Source organism: Periplaneta americana, chromosome 2 (assembly GCF_040183065.1).
Source record: "Periplaneta americana isolate PAMFEO1 chromosome 2, P.americana_PAMFEO1_priV1, whole genome shotgun sequence".
In the NCBI taxonomy this organism is placed as follows: Eukaryota; Metazoa; Arthropoda; class Insecta; order Blattodea; family Blattidae; genus Periplaneta; species Periplaneta americana.
In genome coordinates, this window is record NC_091118.1 from 48,400,867 (window position 1) to 48,425,188 (window position 24,322).

General features: G+C 35.2%; 1 protein-coding gene across 6 annotated transcripts in view; it reads left to right on the plus strand.

Moving 5' to 3' along the window:
* The window catches only part of LOC138693525 (uncharacterized), a 70,599-nt gene that overhangs the window by 7,039 nt on the left and 39,238 nt on the right, over positions 1-24,322 (plus strand). Inside the window, exon 2 of one of the 6 annotated variants that reach the window (XM_069817517.1) lies at positions 1,139-1,408. The exons of 2 other annotated variants lie outside the window; for them this stretch is intronic. In XM_069817517.1, the coding sequence (XP_069673618.1) occupies positions 1,139-1,408 (270 nt within the window). Of the gene's footprint in view, positions 1-1,138; positions 1,409-20,112; positions 20,367-24,322 lie in introns of those variants that run through there. 3 more of the 6 variants (XM_069817523.1, XM_069817525.1, XM_069817520.1) reach the window with 3 other exon arrangements.

Here is a 24,322-nt window from a genome sequence, read left to right on the forward strand (position 1 = left end):
CATGTCTCTATACATCTTGAATACACAACTTGTAGCACTATATCACTTCAGAATGTAGCCTATACTATATTTCTTTCACGTGTTAAAATTAGGTTACCTTGTTGACTAGTTTCAGCCTGTTGCAGTGGTGATATTCAAAAAGTTTAACAACCAGTTCTGTCATGCGTCTTATGTTAAACATATACAGTATAATGGTAATTGCAAATATTACCTAGAAATAATTTAACAACTGGTACCTCCGAACTGATGCGAACCGGCCGAATATCATCACTGGTCTATTGTAGGCTATCCTCAGAACTGGGTGGTCCTGGGCGAAAACCAGGACAGCCTACAACAGGCTGAAACTAGAAAAAGTCAACGAGGTAACCTAATTTTAACATGTGAAAGAAATATAGTAGCCCTATACATTCCGAAACATGTCTCTGTTCCTGCTTCTCTTTGATTCAATTTTGGTCTTCCATAGCTCCTATGGAACGCGGTACGATACAGAGAAGTGACGAAATGAGACAGAAAAAAAACATAGATACGGTACTAACCTACCTACTTGATACAACAATGAAATACTCCAAATCATATTGCAGACAGATTTCCCATTTTCGAGAAAAATGACTGAATACCAGTACGGAGAAAAATGTTTTACGTCGAAAAATTTAAATAAGCATGTTTTTTCTTTACATCCTCTCCTTCCATTCCTTCTCTCTTACTAGTTTACTCTTCTTTTTTTTTTTTTTTTTGGTACCCTACCTCTCTACTCCTACTACCTAATCAAATTTTTACATTATACCCTACATAACCTACTTTATTATTAATACACAACTTTAGTAATATAAAGTATATATCCTAAGTGATATAGTGTTAAAAATTGTGTAATAAAGATGTATTAACAATTTTACTTACCTTGCCGATGTCAAGACTCAAACCACAGACCTTCACTTCTGTATTGCATAATTTTAACCCCTACGCTACGAGAAACGTTACGAAAACATGCTTTGAAATTATGACAAAGGTAAAACTCAACAAATTAGCCCGTTCATCTATATTTTTCCTTCTGTCTGAATTATTAAACTTTTTAAAAAGCGCTTTTTGTAGCCTGTAGTGATCATTTTAGCAAGCAGTTTTAGCTACTTTTTGTCACCAGGAGTTGGCGACACTGTGCACATCACACTTCGTGAATCCGTGGCCGTGTGACAATATTTACAACATGGAAGTGAATGGTCCATTACGACACATTTTAAGCGAGAAGGGGCAAGATTTGGTACTAGTAAATGGCTATAAATTTCGGAAAGATCGAGAAACACAACGAGGAGTGGCATGGAGGTGCACTGTAAAAACATGTAGATCAAGACTATACCTAAATGAAGCAGCAACCCTCATCCTATTTAGTAATGACGTTAATCATAATCATGAGGTAAGTGCTAAGTTAACCAGAAAACCAGATAAATTGTGGATAAATTTCAGAACACGGATACTACCCTTCCCCTCTACCCCCACCGTGCACAAGAGATTGGAGGGCGACTGCAGAGTGCAATCTTAGTAAATAACGTTTAAACTAGCGCTAAAGTAGTTTCCGTGATTTCGGAAGTAAAAATCGTTCAATTTATAAGGGACTTTTTGTTTGTGGAGCTGCAGTTGACAGTATATGCAGGGCATAACAAAAGCCTAAACTAACCAAACCTAATCTGTCACAAATTCGTATATGCAAGGTATATATGCGGGTGTACGACTGGAACTACCTCAGCGCTAGTTTAGCCCAAAACGCGAGGTCATGATGTAAAAGAGTCATGTTGGCTACTTATGGTGCGAGGAAAATACTACTGATTATTTATTATGCATCGGAACGGCACGGTTACTATTAATGAGGTATTCTAGGGTCTAGGAGTTTGGGAAGAGCTAGTTAGAAAGTGAAATACCTATTTCGATTTCAGTGCGATGTGCACGAAATCGTGATATGGTAAATAATAAGCCTAATAGGCCTAAACTATTTTCTGAGAAAAAAATGATAGGTAATTCTTCTGATTAACACAAGAGGCACAATTTCTTTTTTCTTCTCTTTCTTGAGCTTACACTTTTCCAGGACGAATTCCTAGTATTACGTTAAGTATAGCGTGTGGCACAAGTATATTTGTTATCAAAATTATGTACAATTTGTATATCATTCGTTAATGGTGGTCCTTAATAACTAGTCTATTACGACTACTATATATTCCATATTACATAGGCTGCAATCAGTCTAGTTATTTCTCAACAATAACTTTTTCCTTTAATTATTTCTTATTTATATACCGGTACATATGTTTATACTTTAGTTTTCCCTTCCCATTTTTCTTATTATATATAAAAATTTTCCGAGTTCCCTCAGTTTTCTTCCTATACAATTTCTTATAGGCCTATGCTATTTCTACATTTAGTAGTAATGGCTCCTTGATAAATTTTTTTCCTTTTCTTTCATTTTCTGGGCAAGATAGTAGAATGTGTATCGCATCTTCTTTTTGATTACATAAATGACATATATCATTTCCTATGTCTTCGCTTCTATTTTTTAACCTCCAAATTCCCACTCTCCACCATGTTAGTCCCATCCTTTATTCCCTGTTGTTAACTTTTGCGTATTCTTCCTGTCATGTGAGTTTCATTTCTTTGTAATCTATTAATGATTTTGAACTATTTAAATTGCTAAATATTTCCTGTCTCACTATCTTGTTACTCCTCTCCATTATAATTTTACCTATAAAATTTATATTAATTGCACCAATTTATTGCCATAACCAATTTAGTCCTAAACTGCTTACGTTATTTTCTAATTGTTTTATCTGATTATACTTGGTTTTCGTCGTTTGTAGGAATCTTAAACATCTTTTCAAGATTTCATTTTCTTCTTTCTCTACAATGTAACCTAAAAATCTAATTTTCCTAACTAATATTGTTCCCCTACTACCGTCCATTCCCATTTCCAATCTGGCTGCTACTTATATTTGTGGAATTCCATGGGATTCCCAAATATTTTTTACAAAATTTAGATCTTTTTCTATCTGTGATTAATTACTTCTTATAAGTAATTTCCCCATATCTCAACATTATGTAATAGCCTATCTTTGCTTCAATCATCTCTCTTTAAATATAATTTATTCTCTTGCTATCTGTGTTGGGCCATTTATTTAAACATTTGCCTATTGCTGTTAGTGTTAAGTTTCCTTTATTTGTGGTATTTTCATTTTGTTCTTTCCAATCTCTCTTACTATCTAATATTATACCTAAATATGTAAATTTAGTCACACTCTTAATTTGAATATTGTTTAGGTACCACTTTTCTTTTTTCCTCTGCACTCCTCCTTTCTTGCATATCAGCACTTTCGTTTCCTTCTCGTTAATTTTCAAGACCCAATTCGAACAAAACTTCGTCTATAGCATTCTGTAAACCTACTAAGGTAAATGATCCCATCACGCAATCATCAGCAAAAAGTAATCCTGGAATTGACATATTGAAAATGGATGGGCAATGACAGTTTGCTTTGCTAATATTATCTAATATATTGTTAATGTACATATTAAATAGATAAGGGCTCAGATTACAACCTTGCCTTACCCCTCTAACTTGATTTATCTGTTTTGAGACATTTCCATCTGTTAATTTAATTCTGAAACCATTTCACTATAATACAACTATAAATTTTGTGCAAATCAAGATTTCAGGTATAACTCCCTGTAAAGTTGATTTGAATAATTTCGAGGGAAAAATTGTTCCGGAGCCGGGTATCGAACCCGGGACCTTTGGTTTAACGTACCAACGCTCTACCACTGAGCTACCTGAAATCTTGATTTGCATAATATACGTCACTGATCGTTAACAGAAAACCACAATTTAAGTCACACGGAGTTAGTGTGCACTCGAAGTTGGTTGCTTGACGGTTGTCAGCTCACTTTGAGGTCTGTGGATATAGAAGTTATACCTGAAATCTTGATTTGCATAATATACGTCACTGTTCGTTAACAGAAAACCACAATTTAAGTCACACGGAGTTAGTGTGCACTCGAAGTTGGTTGCTTGACGGTTGTCAGCCCACTTTGAGGTCTGTGGATATAGAGGGGAAAAATTGGATCGGTGTCGGTTAGAGTTCCCGGGTAGCTCAGTGGTAGAGCGTTGGTACGTTAAACCAAAGGTCCCGGGTTCGATACCCGGCTCCGGAACAATTTTTCCCTCGAAATTATATAAATTTTGTGTCCAGCCCCATCTTTTCTAACTTGAACCAGTTTCTCTCTGTTAATAGAGTCGAAAACTTTTTCTAGATCAATAAAACACCAATACATAGGCTATATCCTCTTTTCATATTTAGGTAGTATATTTATCGTTTATGGTCCTAATGATAAAAATATTGTTATGTGCATATTCTCTTGCTTTTCCTTCAGTCCGAAAATTATTAAATTTCTCTTTCTCTGGTTGTATTTCAAATTTCCAATTTTAAATTTCATTTGATTATTTTTTTGCTGTGGTTCTTCTATTTTCTTCGTGTTTCTTTCAGTATTTGTTCTCACGCTTGCTATAGTTTGTCTGATTTCTTGTCTAATCATTTCTAGACCATTCATCAATTCTTCCCTAAATATCTGTTTTATATTTTTACCTTCCTCATTTACGGGCCCTGAGTTATTTCAATTCTTTCAGTTACAAGCAATATTACTCAAATTGCTCCATTGACCATCTTAATGTCTGTCCATCACTGTTCTCTCACCTTTTATCCATTCTTTTTCTTATGTTGAAACCTCCTATTCTCGCTTATAAACACTAATATCTGCACCCATTTTCACTTCACTCGATTTTTAATAGGTCTATCTTCAGATTATGCAGCTTATGTGTTGAACATTGACCTATAATGTGCTTCCTGCTTTGACAGACTTCAACTGCAATATGTCCACTTGCTTACACTTACTTTTGATGGCTGTGTGGCACATATAGAAACCCTCAATAATTATAATAAACGTAACATCATCATTGTTTGCTTGACATAGGTGTATGACAGACACGTGCAGTGATTTTGCTTCAATGGAGTTGCCTTTTCTTTCTGGTGTGGCTTATCTTATCCCTTGCAAAGCACATACAGAACTGGTGCCACAATAAGACGTGACAACGCCATATTACTTAAAGACGTAATACGTCACAGTCAATTTTATGCCTTTCTTGAAGATGAAATCGAAGGAGGAGGTTGTTTAGTCAACTGTTTGAACCTCATGACACCAATAAGGCACCACTCATGAGGCAAATAGGCCAGGAGATAATAGGGTAGGGGTGCCTATCCCTCTCCGTTCCATACATCGCTGAATAGTAACATATTACACTAATCGGACTTAAGTTGTATATAAACATAAATTGTTCTTCATGTCATCAAGTGAGAGGTACTGTCTGATATAATAGATGTACATATCAGCTAGAACTTCAATCAGAAGAGTGAAGGAAGTTATGGTTTCATTATCTTAAGCACATTCTCTGTTGTTAATTAATGTATAGAATTGTTGAATTTAGGTAAAGGCTTTTTGAGCATGGCACAAACTACAGTATATATGGCATATGGTCCAATGACCTAGTAATTCCTGTACCTCTTGTGGCAATGGTATTGGTGGGCTTTAAAATAATAAAACAGGCTGCAATAAATTTCAGTCATAAGTGATAAAAGTGAAAACTTGCTTTTAATTAACGATTATTCTTTAAATATTATGTGTTTTGCGACTGAGAACAATATGTGGTGTCTTTGTCAACATGACAAAATTTTCGTTCATGGAACTTTTGATTTTTGTTATACTACTGCAATAGCCATAATTATTAATTTATTTGGCGAAGTTTACCAAGCAATCAGTAGGTATGTTTCAGTAGTATTCTGTCTGTTGCAAAACAAACAATCACGTACGAGAATGTATTTCGTGAATTAATCAGAATTAGTGACAATGTAAATAACAAGGTTCAACCGACATTTATTGCAGTGGATTTAATGTAAGCCATTCATAAAGCTGTGAATAATGTGTGGCCATCCTCATCAGTCGTAGGATGTAGATTTCATTTAACTTAGGCTTGGTGGAGAAAAATTCATATGTTGAGTCTTTCTTCTATGTATAAGAAAAACACAGAAATTGAAAAATCACCACACTGGGCGTTTGGTTTATCATTTCTCGACCCTGAAGAAACCGAAAGGGCTTTTGTTGTCTATTTACTTAGAATCCAACTAATTGTTAAAAACTGACAAGCTTTTCCGATTACACTAGCCTGCGAATTTCAACTTTGTGTTTGTTGCCTAAACTAAGTAATGTTATTTCATATAATGTCGATGTGCTGAATACGAATTTTCAATATGTTTGCTTCTATCACGTCAGGTTTGTTTGCAAAATCACTTTAAATGTATTTTATAATAACGTGAATTTCATCACAAACTTTTTCATTTCACTTTTTTATTTCAAATTCAAAAACAATATTTAAAAGACACAACTTGCTGAAATTATGTGTATGGTTGTTCATACATGTCACTAGAGTGTTTTTGCTTTGTTTTGTCTTGTTTACTTCACTATTGGATGTATAAGTTAGCACAATGTAACACACAAAAAATTACACCACTTGCTTCTTAGTTGAGAAAGTCCTCCTGTTCCTCTTCCTTTTATGTTTCTCTTCAGGTATTTCACGCTTTAACATCCAACAATAATCACCAAGCATACTGACGCTCCCGCGTCCCTGGTACCTTCTTTCGAACTCCTGCAGATCTTTGTGAAATCATTCATCTTTCTCTTAGCTGAAAAATCCTAGATTTTCGGCGAAATAATCTAGCTGAGACAACAGAAAATTTTGATACTCACGTTACAACCAAATTCCTTGTATGCTTCAAGCATGTTAGCCGTAATGTTTTGGTAATTAGGATCCTTGTTGCCAAGAAATTTTAAAACAACTTCACAAAACAACATCCATGTTCACTTCTCCTTTTCATCCATACTGTTTTTAAATGCTGCTCCGAACATGTTTTCTTATGTCAGGACCATTAAATACATATCTTCTCTCAATTTGCTTCAGATAGTAGTGTAAATTTCTCACATGTGTACTTAAAACAGCTTCCTTCCTTATTTAAAGATTTTACAAGCTGTTTCATTAAGCCAAGCTTGATGTGGAGAGATGGCAGCACAATTTTAGAAGAACTCACAAGGCTTTGGCGCACAACATTCTTACAACTGACTTCCAAATTTTGTCGAGGTGGCCAATCTTTCATAGTCCAGTGATCAACTCGTGCTCTACTATCCCACAGGCAAAGAATGCATGGAAATTTGGTAAAACCAGATTGTTGACCCAGCAACATAGTAAGAACTTTGAAATCATCACAAACTTGCCAGTTGTGTTCCTATAGTCTAGTCGCAATAACAGCAGTTGCAAATTTATGTATGATTTTTTGAGGATCACTGAATAGGCAACGGGCACTGAACCAAAAATGTTTCCGTTATGAAGGAGGAAATCCTTTAAACTTCGCTTGAAAGCATTAATGAACAGTCTCCATTCACTTAGGTCATAGTTTGGAAGTCCAAGTTTTAGCATACATTCTTTCACATTACTGCAATATACAAGATTATCATCTTCGGAGAAAAAATATTAAAACCTATTTCACGTTGTCAGTACCAATAGAATGATGTTTGTTTAAGATTTTCTGGTCGCACAGGAATTGGTACATTAGGCAAGGTAAAATGGCTGACCGAACAACTGAATACACGATTTGATTTTTATGTTTAGAATCGTACCCCTTCTCATCACACGAACAGAAGTAGCAGTCATTACTATGGTTCGACTGCTATCTCCAAACCATAGGTATTCCAAAAGATAGCAATGGTTTTCTCTAATTGATCAAATGGCGGAAGTTCATCAATGTATACTCTACATACTTTGTGTGGTGCCCAAGCTTTACTTTGGTCTCCCAAGTTTGATTCCAAAATACGCATGGCATGACTTTTTCACAAAATCTGTAATATTACACCTCTGCTTAGGCAATGTGTATATCCTACATAAGTTATATAACAAAAGTGGTCTGGATTATTTAGACATCCTCGATGCAACATGGTAAATACCGTCTTACGGAACTAAAATCTTTCAACATTCTACTCCACAATAAAGCTTCAAACTGATTTCGTTTAGTTTCCAGATGAAACGCAGACTAATGAAATGTGAGAGAAACTAGACGAGTTGAGTTCAGTCTCTTACCAAGGAGTGGCTGACATTTCTATCTTTCACAAATAAAAAGAATAACAAGGCTGCACGTTATTTCGCCCTAACTTTCTTATGTGCTTGCACCCCCTATCTGTTAAGAAACATCCAGTGTCCTAGGTTTTCAATATAAACACTTTAAAAATATGTTGAATACTTTGGTTTTCATATCCTAATATATTAAACCTACATATGTTAAAGTATTACAGTTTAAATAATTACGCTATAAATTGTCGTAATATATTATAAGAAAATTAAAATAACAAAAAAATGGTACGTGATAGGAACTTTTTGGCTTTGAATTTGATTTCAGCATGCTAAAAATACCCTAAAAACATTAAAATCTTGGAGGCAGGAATTTCATCGCAGACTAGTGTTATTTAGTAGTATTTTTTTAGTTTGTTATTTAACGACGCTGTATCAACTATGAGGTTATTTAGTGTCGATGAAATTGGTGATAGCAAGATGGTATTTGGCGAGATGAGGCCGAGGATTCGCCATATATTACCTGGCATTCACCTTACGGTTGAGGAAAACTTCGGAAAAAAACCCAACCAGGTAATCAGCCCAAGCGGGGATCGAACCTGCGCCCGAGCACAACTTCAGACCGGTAGCCTACATCATATATACCCAGATAGGTCGGTCTTATAGGCTTTGAGGTTAACAACTTTTATCAGGTTTACTATGCTGCCATCTAGTTGTTATATAAGGAGTCACGTCATAATTCCCATTTGAATTGCATTAGCAACTGTACTGCCATCTCGTGTTCGTTTATGGCGGATGGGTGGCGATCCTGGTGGTTGTTCTCTTCAAAGTGCTGCTGATTTTAACATAGTGATGAGATATCTGTTACATATATGATCTAGGCCAGTAGGCAAGCGCCTTAACCGACTGAGCCACGCCGATGGCTTTTAGTAGTATTATTTCCTACCAAGATTTGGGCTTCATTTAGAATTAGCCTGTGTCTGAAAGAATGACAAATATATATACGGCATAATGAAAATTTTCCCTTAATTTTACCAGTGCATATCCATATATTTACGACTTTGATAACTTCATTCAAACACAAACGGGTGTATGTGTAGCCTATATTAAAATTAATCATCATCAGCTATCTTGGATTAGGCCTTTTCCACTTCAAGTTGAACACTGGTGTCTCCACCACTTTATCTTAGTAGTGCCAGAACATACAAGTCAGAAACGAAAAGTAACGGATAATGTATCATTTTATATCGTGAATATTTTATACAAATAATAATAATAATCATAATCATAATAATAATAATAATAATAGACATAGTGATAAATGAATATAATAAATTCGCGAAACTTTCAAGTTTTCTAAACTGTTCTATATTTAAATTCTATTATCCTGTAATTTTCAGCAAAGAGTTCACTGACTTTCTGGCTAAAATTGGGGTTCTTGTTACCTGATGTGAACTAAATCTATCACACCTTTCTTAGGCAAATCCCAAATACAATAAAAAAAAACATGAGGCAAACAGAAGAAAGAATTTTTAATACTTATCACATCAACAAATCATTGTTTTTTTGTTTTCATAAATATTTTAGCACATTTTATTTACATATTCACGTTCAAATATAGAGTTAGTCTTTCCATTGTATTTACTTTCTGTTTATCTTCATATGATGAAGAAAGTGCATTTTAAAATGGAGTATTTACTTTATTCGTAATTATTGTTGTTCATCAACACAGCACAATTACATGTATATAGGCCCTATTATATGACACTAGATACCACTCTGTTTTTCCCTACGCTTGCGTTCTTTTCAATAATGTATTTGATGGCAAGAAAGTTAGCCCTGGCATGGAACAAATAATTGTTATTTAGTGCTGCCATCTTGAATCGAGTTGTCAACTGAATGGCACAGATAAGACCTTTCCCCTTGCCCTTTCCACCACCATGAAGCTCATTCAAATGAATTATAAAACACTTCTGCGCATGCTCTAATAGAGGTTTTTTTTTTTAAGTGGGTTATTTTATGACGCTTTATCAACAGCTTAGGTTATTTAGCGTCTGAATGAGATGAAGGTGATAATGCCGGTGAAATGAATCCGGGGTCCAGCACTGAAAGTTACCCAGCATTTGCTCATCTTGGGTTGAGGGAAAACCTCAACCAGGTAACTTGCCCTGACCGGGAATCGAACCCGGGCCACTTGGTTTCGCGGCCAGACGCGCTGACCGTTACTCCACAGGTCTGGACCTAATAGAGATGGTTGGCAGCTGGCTCAAATGACAAAAGACATGTACAGCTATACAGCAGCGCATGAGGAGGCGAACACCATTGTTATCTCTGACACGGCACAGCATGATAGTTCAAATTGATGTTCTGCTGGAATCACTCCATATTTTTTTATAATATTTGTGATGTTATAGTGCTTTGAATGCACAGTTAAAAATAAGATTTAATTATATTTTGTTTAGGCAGTGCCATGGCACGAGGGCATTACCCCTAAAGCCGCCCCTGGTCGTTGAAGGTCTCTGTTTCCACAAGGATTGTAGTTAAATAGCCTCTGGGGTAGTCTGTTGTTGAGCATCCGTGATACATGTTCATACCAGTTGTTTTGGTACATAGATATGGTAGCCTACCTTTGATGAGCTGATGATGGTTATATTTAATTCTTTCCAGATGTCGACATTATTTACTAGTGTTGAGAATTATATCCACTAGAAACCCTAAAATATGCATGCATATATGCACTTCAAAATGCCGATATATGCATTTATATATGAACCGATGATTGCAAGTCCAGAAGACCTACTTTTGAGGAAACTGAAAAACGTGTTTAGAATTTTCTGAGTAAAATTAAAATAACTGAGTTGTTATTTTCTTTAAAAGTATGCATATATGCTCACTGATTAAACATTAAATAAAACAAATTTCACATGTAGTTTGTATGTTATTAATTTTTAAAACTGTTGGACTTAAGTCCTTTCTGCAATCAACAGACATTAACAGTTTTAATTGGTCAATTAATTAATTATGTTAGTAAAAGTACATGAAATATGCAATAAAAAGTATATTCAAGTATGTTCTTCGACATTAAATCTATTTTTAACGTAGTTTTTTAGAGTATTTTAAAAGTATTACATGACTCACCAATGGTGATAGCAGGCACTGTTTTACCTGCATAGTTCGTATGTTCTAACCTCTTTGATTTAGCAACTTTTATCTTATTTCTTTTATATTTAGATGGATTATAGATGCCTCTTTTACGATAATTCACTGCTACTTCTTCGTTGCTATCACTACTAGGTGCCATGTTTGTACTTGTACACTGATCAGCTACCGAAATAGAATGAAAAGTTAAATAACAAAAATATTAACAATGAAACGGAATATTAATTCTAGGAAAAATGTTGTTAAATGTAATGTTTTATTTAACGACGCTCACAACTGCAGAGATTGTATCAGCGTCACCGGATGTACCGGAATTTTGTCCTGCAGAAGTTCTTTTACATGCCAGTAAATCTACACTTAAATGCCATCGACCTGGCCTAGGATCGAACCCATAATTGGTTCGTAATATTACACCATATGTATACTTGTTTGCAGAAAGATACCTCAGTCCTGGACTGCAGACCTTTCTGCACTCAATGGGGAAAAAGAGAGTAGAATTTCACACATTAGAAATGCTGGACTGAGTTTACTTTCTGTGCTCATTGATGGGTCTGTCTTCAGGGGTTATAAAAGTGGTCTTAACTCGTTTTCATAAAAAAAGTGGCCTTAAGTTCTTTCTTCAATCATCGATTCATATTCACTAAAAGTTTAAGTGCCGACAAACTTACCATAGTATAGAATCTCACAAAAAACAAAACACTATAGCGCCATATAATGGAAAATATGCAAATTATTGGGCATAAAAACACATTTTCCTTAATTTCTTAATTATTAGGCCTACCTTATTGTCTATTAATTTAATTAAAACCAGTTGATGCAGACAATTGCATTTCTATTCATGATACAATAATTGTTATCTTTTGCATGTTTCAGGATTCAACTTGTTTCTCCTGTCAGTAAAAATAAACTTCTGCATAGCAAAGCTCTTTCTACATCACATGAAGTGAGGGTACAAAACTTGTAATCTGGTGACATGATAGGACTAACGTGCACATTACTATCATATCCTTGAAGCACTTTGCTAATTTCTCTCATTTTCTTCAGACTATCATTCTTTACTTTAGCTGACAAAGCGTTTTCTCTACAAAATATATTCACAACGCCTTCATTTGACTTGCAGAATACACATACACTATTGAAATTGAGTGGAAAGCACGGTTTTTAATTTGCACAAGGCAAAATGGCAGACAAACTCGTTAATATAGTACATCACAATGCCTCAATACAAAGAACATCAGAACAAACACAGCAACTTCAGTTGTCTCTTGCCAGCTACACCCTACACCGAAGTCTACACAAAATTACACAAGTCTTCAGTACGAACTAACTAGGTAACATGAAAATGTTTGCTTTCTGCTCGATTTTAGTAGTTTGTAATTATTTCCCACGCCAAATAAAGGAGTTCTGAATAAATTTTGTAGAGAAAACGTGCTGTTAGAGTAAATAATTTACCACATGTTTTACCAAATTCCAGAAAACTATAAAATAGTTTCCATTACAAAAATATTAAAAATACGCATGAAATGTGCTATTAATGTCGGCACATCTTTGCACGAACAACCATACATCAGTCATCTTAAACATGAAACATGCAATTAGTAAGTTTCATTAAGATATGCAGCACTGATACAAATATGCATTTGCATATACATGTATTTCTGATCACTAATTACATGAAATTAAATTCAAATTAATGGCAGAGAAATGTCTCTAGTGCCAGTCTTGCATGTAAAAAACGCAAACAATACATTGTAAAGCTTTTTTATCAATATAAATACGAAACTGTTGGTAGATCACATTTTCGAAAAGCAACTGTTATAACAGAAAATAATACTTTTTAATATCATACAGTCTTCATGTTGTGTATACAACATTTTAAAATTCTTGACCAGTACTAAGTCGGGCATGAAAAGCAGTGTTTTTAACCATACCTGTTGACAGCATACTACTGCTGCACAGAGAGTCCTAAGTCTCTATAAAATGGGAAGGAAAATGCTGTCATGCGTATGTAACTGATGTATACCCAAACATGATCATCCTGTGCAACTGATGAACTCCCATAGAAAACACCAGCCTTTTACACATGTCGGTTTTGCATTAATCTTATGTCTCATTGCCCTGACTGTCACCACTCGTAATGTTTTCTTAGTTTCAGTGCATATTTCCAGTTTTGGTTTGGTTATCGTTAACATTGAAGAATGTGTCTTTCTGTTAGGTTTGTTTCTGTGTATAGATAATTGGGCTTCCAATTACATACACATACAACCAACCCTAACCTAACTGAGAAACACATTCTTTATAATTATAATCAATTGTGGGTATAGTGAACCCAGTTATAGTGAACATTCGGCTATAGTGAACCTAAATTGTTAGTCCCGACCCACATACATTAAAAAGTACATTAATATTTCCGTTTATAGTGAACATTCACTTCGGTTATAGTGAACCTAAAACTAGAACTTCCCCAAGAAAATGTAATTTTAAAATGGCCAAAATGGTAATGTAGGAAGCCTTTTCTCCTATAAACTTCCAAGAATATGTTCAGAACAATATCTCAAACCTTCTACTCGTTATGTGCATTCAAAGACAAAGGATTTGTTCAGCTTCCTGGACAGCTTGAAACATGTTAAAGAGAATAGTGTACGCAGTGAGGGAGAAAGTAAGGATTATTGGGTTATTTTACGATGCTGTATCAACATCTAGGTTATTTAGCGTCTGAATGAAATGAAGGTGATAATGCCGGTGAAATGAGTCCGGGGTCCAGCACCGAAAGTTACCAAGCATTTGCTCGTATTGGGTTGAGGGAAAACCCCGGAAAAAACCTCAACCAAGTAACTTGTCCCGACCGGGATTCGAACCCGGGCCACCTGGTTTCGCGGCCAGACGCACTGACCGTTACTCCACAGGTGTGGACAGGAAGGATTAGTTCTGACTCCTTTGAAAGAGATTATTCGAAGAATAGGAAGAGAATGTGTTTTCTTTTGTAACAGGGAGTAGAGTGATGACCAAAGAGTAAATACAAGAAGGATTAGAGTATAATGGTCCTCAACCCTTCCTCCCACATCTTTGTAAAAGTGAACCTGGGCAAATTCCAAGGCCGAGTACACAGTAGGCATACCTCTGTGGGAAGAGGTGCGAAATCAGTCAGTGCCTTCTACCTACATGGTCAGATTAGATTCAAGTTCCGAACTATAAACATCAGAATGTCGAAGCGTAAAGTGTTTAAGTTGGAAGATAAACCGAACATTATTACTGATATTGAACGTGGTCTGTCCCAAGTGGACATTAATACTGTATGTATAGCAACGTCAATAGTATAAAAACAAACATTTCGGTTTTAGTGAACCTCGGATATAGTGAACGAAATATGCTGGTCTGCAGAGGTTTACTATAACCGAAGTTGACTGTACCTTGTTTTAGCTGTTTTTCTTAGGCTAGTTTTAGTTTCTTAAGTTAGTTTTGGTTTGTAGACGGAATACAGACAGGAAAAGATGGGGAAAGAGAGAAAGAAAATAGAAAAAGAAATAATAATAATAATAATAATAATAATATTTAATTCTGTTCCCACAGTAATTGATTTCGTCTGTTAGTGCAGTAAAAGATTTGAGTGACTGGAAAAGTGGTATATGTGGAAGACAGCCATTTTTTACACAGTTTCCGAAATTTCTTCTTAGCACTAATATTGGAATTGGGACATTGACATGACATGAATAAATGTGTAGAATCCAAGAAACTAATCCTTTTGCTCCAATGGAACACCGTCAATGGGGCATTTCACGGTATTTTGGACATGGTGTGTGAATTTTCATTTTGAAGAAATTAACACAAGTGGCACATGAAATGAAAGTTAATGACATGTACTTTTCAAATATACCAAAATTAACTACCAGTAATTCATGTATCATAAATAGTGTCACTGTAAACACGAAAATAGCAGAATTTGTGTTAGGCATGTGACATTAAACATTTTATTTTCTCCAGATCAAGAGTGAACAATTTACAAAATTGCTATCATTAGCAGATAATAGCTGGCATGCGTGAACTGTATTTGGCAACCTTGCACAAGTTTATTGATAATACTTTCACGTCATTGTATTGCCTGGTATTAAGATGATAGTCTTAAGGTGAAATTGTAATTAATTTTGGCAAAAATATCTATTTTCTGCTTATTTTAATTACAGTGAAATAGGCCTAGTTTTTAAAAATATTGCACATTTATGTTTTGTCAAAGTATGTTATACCATTTAAATGTCCAAAGTGTCAGCAGCCATAACCACTTGATACGACAGCCAAGTCCAGAAAAGAACTCTATCTGTATTTTGTAAATCCAAAGTCTTAGGAAAGTTTTGCAGGACGATCAGACATAGTGTTGTAGCTAGACTGTTTTTTTTTTACTTGGTTATTTAACGATGCTGTATCAACTACTGGATTATTCAGCGTCGATGGAATTAATGACAGCAAGATGAGAACAAGGATTCACCTTAGATTACCTGACATTCGCCTTATGGGTTAGGAAAACCTATGAAAAAACCAAACCAGATAATCAGCACAAGCGGGAATCGAATCCCTGCCTTAGTGCAACTCCAAATCAGCAGGCAAACATGTTACTGTTTGAGGTACGCCGGTGAACCATGTGCACTGTTGCCACCATTACTCTGCCATTTCGGGACTGTTTACTTTGTGAAGGAAGCATGATTTTCTTGTGTTGATAAAACTGTTATGTGACAAAAAATTTCAAAAGATGACTCTCCCTCCCAATAATTCCTATTCTCTTCCCTCTCCACATCTTTCTCTCTTTCCTTTCTTCCAAGTCTACACCAAGTAACGACAAAATATTATCAATGTGAAAGTTATAAATCCACCCAATCTGCCAAATACAGAGGTAGCTTTCACAATGATCTCTAGGGTGATGTGCTACAATTTTGATGTTATTTTAAGTTACCGGTATTTTAAAAGTTTTTTCTCCCGTTTGTGGTGTGTAGCGGGATCTAAGTTTCCCCCCCCCCCCCCATAGTTTTTTAATTCATTTCAATATATTTCATAACCTATTTCTATGTACAAATTGTCACACCCCTTTTCCAATAACTATCACTTTTTCTTAAGAGGAGTGAAATTTCTGAAGAGGATTTTGTTTTGGGATATGGTAGTACCTGAGATATTTACTTTTTTGTGTTTTGTTATATGTATATAAAAATAGGAGATGATTTTCTGTGTATATTATGCACTTAAAAAGGTATACATGAGCCCTGAGAATTGAAAAACAATTATATTCAAACTACGTGGTTAGTTTTGCCTTGAAGTTTGGGTGATTTTTGTGGAGATGTGGTTCAGTATTCAAGGATTTCATAGTGATATTAAAAAAAAACAATTGTTGGACAATGTTATAAAAAAACGTTTGAAATGAGAGGTACGTCATCATGGAGGTAAATATACAGTGAGTAACAAAAATATTCGGACATCCGTCAACTAACAATTCAATGACATATATTTACATATAAATATATAAAAATAAGCTTTTCTTATTTTTTCCCTAAAAGTATCCCATTTCATATAAACATTTTCAACACAACAATTCCAATTAACTTAATTTTCTTCTAATTATTAAAACATAAAGGAAAATATTTGATTTCTAATACTAACAAAAATATTCGGACACTTTTTGAAAACAAATAATACTATCCAGTTCATTATTAGTACCTTGTGGGACCACCCTTCTGTTTAATAACCTCTTTCAGACGGCATGGCATGCTATGTACTAATTTTTTTGTTATGTCTATTGGAATTTTCTCCCATTCTTCTTGAAGTCTTGCTTTTAGCTCTTCTTTAGAAGAAATAGACCTTGATCCAACTGTCCTGTCAAGTTCTTCCCATAAATGTTCAGTAGGGTTCAAATCCAGCGATTGTGGAGGAGGATGAAGCACTTTAGGGCATTTGTAGAGCAGAAATTCTTGTACGGTATAGGAGTTATGCTTGGATTGTTGTTCTGGTAAAACATAAATTCCTTTTCAATTCCAAGCTTTTCTGCACTTTTCACTAAATTGTGTTGCAGGAGGTGTAGATAGTCTTCATTCTTCATGAGATAATCAATGAACACCAATTCACCAACCCCAGAAGCTGACATGCACCCCCATATCATCACATTTCCTCTACCGTGTTTAACAGTAGCTCGCAAATTCTTGGTTTTCATTTCCTTCTTAGGCTTTCTCCAGACCATTTGTCTACCATCGCTGCCAAAAACATTGAATTTGCTCTCATCAGAAAAAAGAGCCTTTTCCCACCAACCATCGCCTTTATTTTCATATTCCTTAGCAAACTGAAGTCATTTACATCTGTTCCTTTCACAAACATAAGGCTTTTTTCGTTCTATTCTTCCGTTGTAGCCCTGTTTATGTATTGCCCTCTTAATTGTTTGGGCATGCACTTTTTTACCCGTAGCTGATTCAATTTCAGAAGCTAACTTCGGGGCACTTATATGAGGGTTCTTTTTAATCTGTCTGATAATAAGAGATTCTTCTCTGTCTGTGAGGACTTTTCGGCGACCTGTTTGCTTTCTCAGCTCCATTCTGTCCTCGTTTTTATATCTGAGAATTAGGTCAGACACTGTACTTCTCTTCATCTGAAGTAAATCTGCAATGTTTCGAATGGTTTTTCCTTTTTCGTGATGGAATATCACTAACTGCCTCTGATTAAATGTTGTTTGCTTATCTTTACACCCCATTTTGTGTTCCGTCTTGCTGAAACGACAGCACAAATAAGACTAAGTACTCTCGCATGTTATTGAAACTCGGTACCTCCATCTCCTTTGTAATGTAAGTAATCAAGAGGGATGTACAGAATAGGACCAACAGGACTGTCCGAATATTTTTGTTACGCAGTGAATTGTATATTTGTTTATTTTTATATAAATATATTAACATACCGGTACCATTTCATTAGCAAGCTCTTTTTATGTCCATATTATGCAAATTGGTTTATTTGACGTAACCGCAAGCGTAATATCTGCGTTTTTACAAACATGTTTAGTAACATACATACAAACATTTGGAATATTAAGTGTCCGAATAATTCTGTTATTCACTGTATATGCTGGTATGTAGGGCTATAAGGATAACACACGAGAACATGACATGTAATATGAGATACATAGGTTGGCTAAACTAGCATTGAGGTAGTTCCCTTCATTGTCCGCTTACACAGCTTGCATATTTTGAATCTGTGACAGGTTAGTGTAGGCTTTTGTTATGTCTTTCATATACGATCAATTGCGTCTCCACAAAAATGCGTTACAAATTCAACAATTTTTACTTCCAACATCACCGGAATTATCTCAGCTCTAGTTTCACCCAACTCTTTATAAATCCACAATTCAAACAATTTCAAAACAATCACTGTTTCCATGGAAACCATTAAATAAACTTTTGAAATACAAATTTGGCTAAACAAGAACAGAGGAAGTTCCTTTTGTACCCCGCCAATACTTCTTCTTCTTCTTCTTCTTCTTCTTCTTCTTCTTCTTCTTCTTCTTCTGTTTTCTGACGCTATATCGATCCTCTTTCGTTCGATTTTGGCGTCGTGTTTTGTGAAAACAATTTTCACTGTAATATCAAAGTATATTGAGAGTCTGATTGTTTTTTACAAATTTTCATGTGGGTATATAAGAGTTTTCCTATCTGGATTTCATTTTCAACTAATATCTCTGGAATCTTCCAGGGTCCCAATCCTAGTTTTTGTCTGATGTCGTGTATTAGTTCGTCTATGGATTGTTTATGGAGTTGACATTGGAAGAACATATGGTTTATTTCTCCCAACTGTTGTTGGCACTCACACAATGGAGATTCTCCCCTTCCTATGAGGTGCAGATATTTTGGGGTTACTGCTGCATTATGTTTTAGTTGGTTAATTACTGAAATGAAAGATCGTGTTAGTTTTTTGTGTAGATACCATGGTTTGTCTGCTTGTATGCCTTCTGTGTTTATTTGTCTTATATTTTGTTTTATTAAGTCGGTGATCTGTATGTTTATTGATGAGGCGGGGTTGGTTGTTATGGCTGCTTTCGCAAGAGAGTCTGCAATCTCATTACCTTGTATGCCTTTATGTCCCGGTATCCAGGTTAATTTTATTGTGTTATCGTTTCCTATATTATATATATTAACTGTTTGATGTTAATTACTATCCAGGGGATCTTCACAGAAAGGGCATTATTTTTTATTACTTGTAATGCACTCAGTGAATCCACGAATATGAGTATAGCTTTTCCTGTGAGGTGCTTTGCTGCAATTAGGGCCTGCCGAATTGCAAATAATTCTGCTGTGCAGATGGACGACTGTTTGTGGAGTTTGATTTTCCCTCTACGTGCTGTTTGTATTTACATTCAATTGTTTTGTAGCTTTTCTCTGTCATACCAATATAACAGTGTGACACTATGAAAGTTTCACGCTAATGGATAGACACCTAAGATAGGGAGTTTTCATAAGGTCAAGAATCAGTTACACGTTAGGTTGGGTTTATTCTGTTTTTTTTAATACCCCTTTCATGAATATACGTATTTTGATAGAGAAGTAGAAAGATATGATTTTTCGTAAGATCGAGAATCAGTGACACGTTGCGTTTGGTAACAGTGGAACACATATCAGTGAAGAACTGGTGATTTTTCGTTCGTGAATTGTCAGTACTGGTCTGTGAGAAACAACAGTAATGGCGGATATGAAAATTGTGTTGTGTCCCTATTTTGCAATCATTTGTTACGGTGTAGTATTTTAAGTGTGCTTCTTCCAGTGCTAGTTTAACTAAAAGCTGTAATATACATTTATGAGAATAGACTGAGTGGAAATTGTAAATGTTTCCCCCTAGGGTCTGTCTATACCTTGTGTAATTTATACGCGTTTCTATAATGGGTCGCTATAAACAGTTTGGAAAGAGAAAGTTTCTTGGGAATCAGTATACAAAGAATAAAAGCATTGTGGATAGTAACAAGAGTGCTGTAAATACACCAGTAAATAGTGTTGATACTGTAAGTACATACTTCAAATGTGTCAGGTACTGTTACTTAATAAGTAGGCCTATTTTTTTATGAATATCTCACAATGTGCATTAGGGTTGTCAGGTACGGCATATCCCATATTTGAGACTGTGAAAGCTTGTCTCTTATTGAACCTCATACGTATTTTCGGACTATAGACAAGAATGGCCATTTTTCATAATTTTCTTTTAATAACTTATTTCATGTCATTCCTGTACGGTTATATTTTAAATCATCGCATTACTGATCAAATGAAAGAATCTGTTCCTCTCTCAAAGTGAGCGTACAAGTTTCACAACCATAGGTTAATTCCATGTGTGACCTACACGACAAGTGACAAAATATTCAATTTTTTTTTCTTTGTCTAAATCTAAGCACTTAGGGGAGAATTGTTAATACCATGTTTGTCCTTAGGGTGCTAGGTGTAGGTATGCCTGAACAGTGAAATTGCTTGCAAGTTCAAGCTACTATTATAAATTTAATAAAATGTTCACTGTAACCTACACAACAGGGAAAATTCCAAAAGTACAAGAAGAATATTATAGCCTATTTTAAAAATTCTGCTCTTTTATTAATAACAAAAATTTGTAACATATTTTGAAATATTTAATGATAATGTAGGTTGAAATTGTACACACAACAAACTGAAACATATTATCATAATGACTTAGAACATATAATTAATTCTGACCTACACGACATGCTAGTTGTGACCTACACTTCATGTGCAAATGTTACTGAGAAAGAACACAGGAGTATCAATTTTCTTTCGAACAAAACATTTTAACCCATTAAAAAAGAAGAAAAATGCTCAATAAAACTCAACATTAATCTTTGATCCATTTGAGGTTCATGTAATTTTTAATTTTATCTGCTCCTTGTCAACGAGATTTGTATCCTCTAATATAGGCTAAGCAAATTTTTCACATCGTGAATTATAACGCAGGAATTTAACACTGAGAGTATCATCAGTACTACTTGAAAGAACTTGGCCAAGAAAATGTTCTGCGATTTTTGTCCAGTAAATTGAATTAACACCCAATCCCATTATTGATGTTGCAATCCTGAATTTTAAAATCTGCAGCCCTACATTCAACATTAGGCACAGGGTTTACATCTGTAAGTTCATCAGTCTGAAAATAAAATATTTTTGCACTTGAACCTCGTGCTGTCATTGAAAACTGTATCTTGTATGGTGAGACAGACTTGAAGTGTGCTTTTCTTGTATCCGGGCTGGACTGTACATTACTCCACAGCTGATCAAGGTGCTTCATTTTTTCAACAATATGTTTGATACATATAGAAATTTTACATTTTTGCAGATTTCCTTGGCACAAATGTAGAAATCAAAAGCATTCTGGGGGTTGGTCTTATGTGCTTTTGTTGCTTCTCGTACTCGATGTTTAGCATTACCTCCAAGACCATCAAATTGCACCTTTCTCATGTGATGTTGCTGAAAAATTCCATGTAGTAGGAACACAGAGTCGTAAAGGAAAGTGAAAATTTTTGTTTAAAATGCTGTGCAGCACCATCAGATTGAAACTCAATACTGGCCAAAGAAAATATGTCTTTCTGTGTACTTTTAAAATCCTCTATGACTGCTTCATTGAAAACGGCTACTGCATATTTTATCATGTTGCATGTAGTTTGATACAACAATATATGAGGTTGAATTTAATTTTCCTGATGTGTCCTTGTAGTAAAGTATAGCAGTGTAAAGTGTGTATGGGTTTCAGTTCCAGTTCCAGTGTGCAGACTGGATTTCGTCTTGATACTGGAAAAGATAATTTTCACTGAAATCCGTGTGCACCAGAAGTTTTCCTTCACTCAGGTTCTCCTTTTCTTCTATGATGTGTTGTGCCTGAATTCACTTAACATACACATGAGACAAAAATGCTGGCAGTTTTTCTTCTAATTTTGTCACAGCTTCCTCTTTGGTTAAACACGACGTCATTCGAGTTAATCTTCCTGCTTCATCTTTAACCCATTCTTCATATGTTATATCTTCTGCTAATGCTTTCTCATCAACAGTCTTAATTATTTCTTTGAACAGTACAAAGTCTTCGCATACTGGACATGTTTGCATCATGCAGTCTTCATTTCCTTCATCACATACAATCGACCTGGTTGGCGAGTTGGTATAGCGCTGGCCTTCAATGCCCAAGGTTGCGGGTTCGATCCCGGGCCAGGTCGATGGAATTTAAGTGTGCTTAAATGCGACAGGCTCATGTCAGTAGATTTACTGGCATGTAAAAGAACTCCTGCAGGACAAAATTCCGGCACATCCGGCGACACTGATATAACCTATGCAGTTGCGAGCGTCGTTAAATAAAACATAACATTTCATCACATACAATCTTGTTTACAAATTCTGAAGTAGTCTTCGGGAAAATTGGTCTCAAACTGTCCAGAGCTAATCGAACATTTTCGTGATGTACACACAAACACAAATTATTGGGAGTATCTGCACAAAAAGACAAATGTGTTGTGGTTGCAGGGAGCAGAACTTAGAAAGACCTATTCTATCTCCAACATGAGTTTCTTTAAATAGCCTATTTGGTATGTTTCACCAAGAGTGAGAAACAGCGCTTTTGCACTTTCATTTTTTTGCCTTCTCAAATTATGATAAAATCTCTCATACTAGGACATGAATGAGAAACATCATCCTGCTCATAATATAAAATGACAAAATCCTTTACTTCAGGGGATATTGCAATGTTTGGCCATTTGTTTGGAACTGTTTTTAAGATGTGAGATAAAAACTGTATGGCAAGTTTCTCAACCAAAGCTTCTCGTTTTCTTGGGCTGTTTGGTAACTTTCGTTTCACCTTTGTCATCGCCTTTCCAAACGAGGAATTATTCTTAAATGCCTCACTAGGAGAATCTGGTATTACTGAAGCCTTCTTCAGTTTTTCTTTACATTTAGCTCTATAACATTGCTGTTCTTTACATCTCTTCTTCTTTTGTTTTTTTTTTTTTTTGCAATAGATTTGTTCATTTCTGCCTTCCATTTATTTCACCACATCTGCTGTCTCCCATTTTCTTTTTTCCTAAATTTAGCATAATCTTTTTCTTCTGCCTTTCCCGCTGTACTCTCTTTCTCTCAGCTGCAGTTTTACCCATCCTGATTTTAGTCTGGACGAAATTACAATGCAACGTGACCTACGCAACAATACATTTTATTAAAAAACACATAGATCTTTATCACTATAGGTTATGGTACTGTTACTGTATAGTTTCTTGAAGCATAAAGATAGAAAATAAAAATAAGAGCCACAGAATTTCAATCCATTGATAAACTCAAAAGAAATTAAGGTTTTTTCTGTGACCTACACTACACTCAAGACACACGTGAAGTAAACCTTTGATTGTGAAGCCAGATGCAGGTAAATTTGAAACCAATTATATATATATATATATATATCAATTATATATATATATATATATACACATTCAATAGAGTAAGGATAATTACCTGAAAAATTTTCAACTCTTACTTTGCTCTACTTTTGACGATATCTACATTTGAAAAACAGTGTTATTAGACATGCTTATCTTAACGTGTGGTTGCCATTTTAGATCATTCAGTGCTGCCAACCTGTGATAAGTAACAAACATTTTCAACATATTCTGAAATCTAGAATGTTCAGGAATCACTTGGGATACACAACAACTGGTAATATAACTGTTTTATAAATTCTAACTTTAAGATTTTTTGACAGCAGACTAGATGACAAAAGCTTCTCAACCGAATAAAAACAGGCATTTTCCATATTTCTTCTGTGTTTATTTCCTCCTGAGTGTCATCTTATTGTAGGGATTCGTAACAAGCTGTTTTTTTTTACGGTGATGGGTTGTTAGCCCTTTGCCCAACCCCCAAGCTGGAGGACCACCCCTTATCGGCTGTCCACAACAGCTTATTCTATATATTCGCAGCTACCCTCCAT